Source organism: Rhea americana, unplaced genomic scaffold, assembly GCF_003343005.1.
Source record: "Rhea americana isolate MKP2758 unplaced genomic scaffold, rheAme1 scaffold_10, whole genome shotgun sequence".
Classification (NCBI taxonomy): domain Eukaryota; kingdom Metazoa; phylum Chordata; class Aves; order Rheiformes; family Rheidae; genus Rhea; species Rhea americana.
Window position 1 is genome coordinate 1921533 of NW_028185039.1, and position 6000 is coordinate 1927532.

The 6000-nt window shown below is 49.4% G+C and overlaps 1 protein-coding gene across 1 annotated transcript in view; it reads left to right on the plus strand.

Moving 5' to 3' along the window:
* Positions 1-5378, plus strand: part of MICALL2 (MICAL like 2) — a gene marked incomplete at its 5' end in the record, with an annotated part of 28987 nt that extends 23609 nt beyond the window's left edge. Inside the window, 2 exons of the mRNA XM_085300483.1 lie at positions 396-442; positions 534-5378. Coding sequence (XP_085156609.1) covers positions 396-442; positions 534-616 — 130 coding nt within the window. The remainder of the gene's footprint in view (positions 1-395; positions 443-533) is intronic.
* Positions 5379-6000: the final 622 nt, after the last annotated feature.

The following is a 6000-nucleotide window of genomic DNA, read 5'->3' on the forward strand; positions in this document are numbered from 1 at the left end:
CTCACTCAGGCTCTAGGAGATAGCAGTGTGTTTGTCCACGACTGCAGTGCAGACGCTTCTCCTGCACCGTAGACTACTGGTCTCAACCTTTATTCATCTCTTAGGGTGTGATGTTGCCTTACAGCATGGTGAACTCAGATGAATCATATGCTAGCTGGGACTAGCATAGCATTGAACTGCTATGGTCTGAGAACCCTCGCATAAGCCCATTTTTAAAGGAGACTAGGTGCAATCTGCTAGTGTCTAGGACTCCTCTGTCTTTCCCCTGCACTCTTCTTGAGGTGCACTCTGGGCATCGGTTGCTTCTGAGTAGCCTCAGGCCTTCACATGTTGAAGTGTCTCCCACTCTGTTGTGAAAGAGAGCAGTTTTCTAATGCTATTCTCTTTCACTACAGAGAGCAAGAGGAGGACCAGATGTTGGCAGACATGATTCAGAAGTTGGGTAAGGGCCAGTTCTACAGTTACGGAGCAGCACTGGGCTGCACTGAGGCTGTGAGTTTCAACTTGCCTTGTGTCTGCTCCCTCTCCTACAGATGGACCTCGTGAGAGCCAGGAACCAGAGAAGAAGAATAAGTTCCGCTTGCCCAAAATATGGAAGCAGAAAAATAAGAACTAAGCTCAGGAGTTATGTTCTCTTGCCCAGAGCCTCAGAGAGGACTGTTAAAGAGATGTTCTTTCCTCACTACTGCTTTCCTGAAGTCATGCAGAACTGTGATCAGGATGCTCTTCCCTCTGACATGGAGACTGCAGGTTTGCAGACCAAAGGGACTGTGTGAGCCCCCTCTGTCCCTGATATCTGGTCTGAGTGTATCTTTTCTGGATGATGGACTTTTAAGACCTCTTTTTTCTTTCATCTTGACAGCTCAGGAGGGCAGAGCTCAACTCACTCATCCACTTTTCAGGGGTCATTACAGTCCTGAATGCAAACGTATGGCACTGCGTGTCACCGCACAATGCCACACTCCTGCCAGATAGGGCTGTGTCAATGACCATGTGTTGGTCCACAAAGGGGCAGTTCTTCCTTTCTCTCTGCATGTGCTATGGCTTTTTGGCCAGGTTCAGAGACACAGAGGCATCAAGGACTTCCCACTTATTACATCAATGCAAACTGGAGCTGCAGATCCCACAGCCAGGGGAGGCAGCAAGCAGAATCACCTCCTTGTCTCTGAGGTGGGATGTCCTAGACCCAAAGAGGTTTCGGCAGTAGTGCTCTGTTTTTAGACCTCCTTTTGGGAGTAGTTGTAGGCTCACTTCTCAGAGTTGTGAGGGGTTGCTCACTGCTTTGTTCCCTCTGTGGGGGAGGTTTGTAGTTTCTGTATTTCCCTAATGACCGCATGGTGAAGTAGGATTTTCTTTGCCTGTGGCCCATCATGCCACAAAAGTCATCTTTTAACAAGCAGGTGCTAAMCAAGAGCAGAAGGGAATAATTGGGTTTGCCTCACCCCCAAGTTTGTATATGGGGACAGCCACTCATCTCCCAGGGCTCTATTTCTGGGCAGCCAGTGCCCTCAAGGGGTGTTGGGGTTCACTGTGATGGGACCAGGACAGTAAGAGCAGCACAGGGCAGGTACTGGGCTGCAGGTGATGAGGCTCTYCTCTCTGCATACCCAGAGTGACTGCAGCCAGGCACCTGCTGTACATGGCCAGCATCCTGTCTTCCAGCATCCTGTCTTCCCGGTCAAGCTGGGGAGCAGGAATGGAGACTGGCAGGGAGAGATCAGAATTATTTGTGATGTCTCTAACTCTGGTAAGCGTGGACTCTCCTTTGCTTGCTTCCTCTCTCCCAGGCAGGGAACTTTGTGGTTTTTCCAGGTCCTGTTTTCCAGCAAGGCCCAGGATTTTGCAGGGCAGTTTGTTGCCCACTGTGCCCGATGGCAAAGCCGAGGCAATGCATCCCTTACCCACGAGGTGGCAGTGGGACTCTCTGTCCAAGGCAGCCCACTCTGGACATGGTAGGTGTGTGCTCAATGAGATATGGAGTGCCCGAGGAGTCTCCTGGTACCTATGGTATGTGCTCCTTGTGTACGTATAGCAGGGCACCCTGTACCGGCATATGCTGATGTCTAATAAAAAATTACTGGAGCAAATCTCAGAGTTGAGCCAGCACGAGTTTGGATGTGGCTTGCCCTGGATGCTGTGATCACTACCAAGACCCTCTCCTGAGACACGGGCACCTGGAACAGTGCACAGAAGGAAGAGCCCTGCTTTGCACTTGTGTAATGGAGGGCTTCCCTGCCCAGCACCTGCAGGCCAACCGCAGGTCCTGGGAGAACTGTAGGGCCAAAGGGTTTGTCAGTGGTTTGGTTTGTGTGTCAAACTCTTTCTGGCTCTTGGACAGATAAGAACATTTTCCTCCTTCTTGGCTTAGTCTTGTACCCATCCTTAAGCCTYGCAGGATGCCAGTACAGTTGGTAGTTTGAGGGACCAGACTGGCTGAGCTGCAGTTCCATTAGGTGAACCAGTAATGTAGGAAGCACTGTGCTAGGCTTGTCACTAGCACTGTGCTCTGAGGTAGCCCATGCTCACCTAGCATGAAAGGAAGCTAGCTTACAGGACATGCTAGCACAGGGCCTGGCACACTTTGCTTCACCATCCCAGTTGTCGACTTGTCTAGAGGATGGAAGTGCTTCCTTCCCTCTTGCTATGAGGGGGAAGGAGAAGGGCCCCACTCCTAGACCTGGGCAGTAAATCCCCAGAATTAATATTGCCTGTGTGGGCTGTTAGCTGAGAGAGGAGGCTTAACCCACCTGTACTCAAGGAGAGGAATATCCTTTGTAATGAATGGGTCCTCCTCCCACAACTACCCTAGGCTTTCATCTTTTGAGGCCCAAATTCTACCACGTGGAAGAGGTTAGTCTGCATATATTTGGAGGTGGCAGCACTGATCAGGCAGCTTGCTTGATCCTTCRCTCTTCAGGAGACAGAGGACAATTTAACCTTTGTCCATCTTGAAAGCAGGCAGGAGCTTTGTCTAGATAAGAATACGATCACAAGTTCCTTAAACTACAACCTCCCAGGACCCTGCAGTGGCACTAGCTGAATGGTTTGGCCTAATACAGAGTTTGATTTTATGAGAAGGTTAACTGCTGCCAGAAAACAGGTACTCATTATGCCTTGTTAGTATGTGCTTAAAGCACCTGCCTCCAAGAAAAAGGCTTTGAGGGGAAAATTTCACCTCCCTCTCTCATCTATAGTCTGTCTGAGGTGGTAGCTGCTCCAAGGGAAAAGGCTCACCTGGAAATGCAGTGTGGATTTATAAGATTTAAGTAGTCTCGATAGAGAAATACTGAGAACAGGAGTGGAGAAATCAAGCCGACAAACCCTTCTTTGCTGTATTACTTGAAATTGGGTGGTTACAGACTCATACGAGGCCAACTTCAAGACTCTCCTCAGTTACTGCTTCACCAGAGGTGAGTGAGTAAATAGCAGAGCAGTGATTCAAACAGATCCTGCCCAGAGATCGAAAGATTTGTCTCTACTGTTGTAGCACTGCCTTGTTGTGGCCAGGATCTGCTTGTACAAGACTCTGTACTGCCTTGGGCTTCACAACTCTTGCACACCTAGACAGCAGCTAGTTACAAACATGAGGACAACCCAGCTCATTCCTCCTTTCTCTGCCTTGAATTAAGACTCACAGGGATTTGCATTTCCACCACTCTCCTAACCCAAGGCTCAAAATGAGCGCTAGACAAACTAAGCTACTGGCTAAGGTGGAAAAAAGGAGAGGGTTTTCTCCAGCTGGCTGCTCTACACTGAACTGATTCCCCTGCCTGAACTCTGTTTGCTATCCTGGTGGAAGCAGCTTTACTTTTGCTGTGGAAGTGGTCCAGGAGGCAAAGCAGGAAAATCTGGCCTTCAGGAGGGAGAAGCTGGGAAACCAGCTATTGGCTGTTTCTCTCCCCACAGTGGTCACCTGTGCATAATTTAGGCAATCCAAGTACCTTCCTGTAACCAGCAGGAATCACATTCCTCTTTCTCCATTGTAGAGGACTGTTTGTGCTCTGTTCAAACTCCATGAGATACCAAGCCCTGAGGTCAGGTTAGCCAGGAYTGGTCCATATGTTGCTATGTGCATGTGGGTGCCTACATTTTGGCAATGGCTGGGAGTTTAATTTCTGTTTTAGGTCATCTGCTTCACTTTTRAAATGATTTTAAAGGGACTGGATGTCTACTCAATTAGGGGTTATGGCCTCATCGGCTCCTGGATAACCAGAGCGCAGCAGCTGCTTTACTCGTAGCTGAAGTAGAGTGCGGGGGGCTGTACAGTGCTTGAGGGCTGCATTCTTGGGCCTCCATGGTTAAAGAGTGATGCAGGTCCTGCTGCAGGCTGGGGTGAAGGGAAGGCCGTTCTCTGCTTCAGCACTAAACRGCTTGCAGTTGAAGCCAGGAGTAGGCTCTGTGCTTGTCTGTGTGTGTGTGTATCTCTCTCGTCTGCTGTTTTCTTTAATTACAATCTCAGAGGTAATTTCTGACGCATCATTAACACTTCTGAGTAAACAAGGGGAATTCTCCAAATTATTCGCCATGAGCACAAAGGGAAATTGGCTTTCATCATCTCCCTCTTCATCCAAGGAAGAAACTGATCTTGAACAGGCATGGGGAGGAAGGGAGCCTCATGGATGCTCTTGTGTACTTTGAACCAACTTGAGATGAAGAAGCAAGACAGTCCGGCTTATCCTGCTGACTGCGAGGGCAGCAGTGCCTGCAGCTTTGTCCCTACTGCTGAGCTAAGTGGCAGGCGCTGGTAACTGTAAATGCAAAGTGCCTCGTGAGTATGGGAACCGCAGGCAATTCTTTCCAGTGGTCACCTCCCATATTCACCTGGACAAGTCTGTACCTGAATTGTTTGAGAAGAGACTGGGGACAGAGCAGTTACTACCTTTCTCAAAACCATCTAGAAAGTTGTGTTTCAGCACGGAGGGTGACATCCTGGTCCTTGGTGGTTTGGAGCTGAACGGGTAATTTCTGAGGCCAGCCCAGGTCTAGGAGGGAAGGACAGAACTTGGTTGATATGGAGGGCCACACAGGCAGTCCCTGGGGAGCATTTGAGATGCTTTTAGCAGCTGGRGTGGGAGGAGATGGCTGGAGAGGACCTCTTTGCTCGGAGGTTGGCATTTCGGCTTAGTACRGAACTCCAAGGAAAGAGACTTCGTTAGAGAGGTGGCACATGGGGCTTAGGTGAAGCAATTGCACCAGTCTGAGCACCCAGGCATCTCCCCTTGCTGTGCACCACACTGACAGCCAGTTCACCCGGCCTCGAATGCGGTGCCAGAGTGTCTGCGGTAGCAACCAATAGAGCGAAGGTTATTTATATTMATGTTGCAGCTCTGCCAGCCGTGACTCTGTTATCTGCCATGCATGAATATTATTTGAATACAGAGTTTGTCGTGACTATTCTTCCGCGTGAAACAAGGGATTTGCTGTGGGATAGGAGCCCTCCCTCCAGCTGTCAATCAGGAGGGGTTTCCTTTTCCTGTCTGGTTGGAAGCTGCATCCCCAGCAAGGTGAGACAGTGGACACTTYTTCTGTTGTTAATATCCATGTCTAATCTCCTCTCAGAGGGGCCCTTTGTCCTATACTGTAGCCAAGATGAGTAATTCAGGGATAGATGAGACGCTATAATTGGTTTGTGACAAATTAAAACATTTTTCCTTCAGAGCTGAGAGCAGGACTGTGGTCTGGAGCTGTCAAGCATCACGGGGGAGGGTGATTTTTGGAGTAAGCGCATTGCAAATTGGCTCCGGATATGCCTTGGAGTCTGAAATTAAACTCCAGCTGGTGACTCTTCTCAGTTGGGATTTTATTTTTGGAGTAGGGAGAGAGGGACAAAGGGATCGTGTGAGGGGGAGAGGCTGATCAATAAAGAGAATGCAGAGAGGATGTCACTTTTTTTGCATTGTTCAGAGAGCGCCATGGTTAGGATGCAGGAAGCCTGCAAAGGTGTGATGGGAGTGAGCAGGCCGAGAGGTGGAGCCCATCTTTGCCTACCTTTCCTCTACA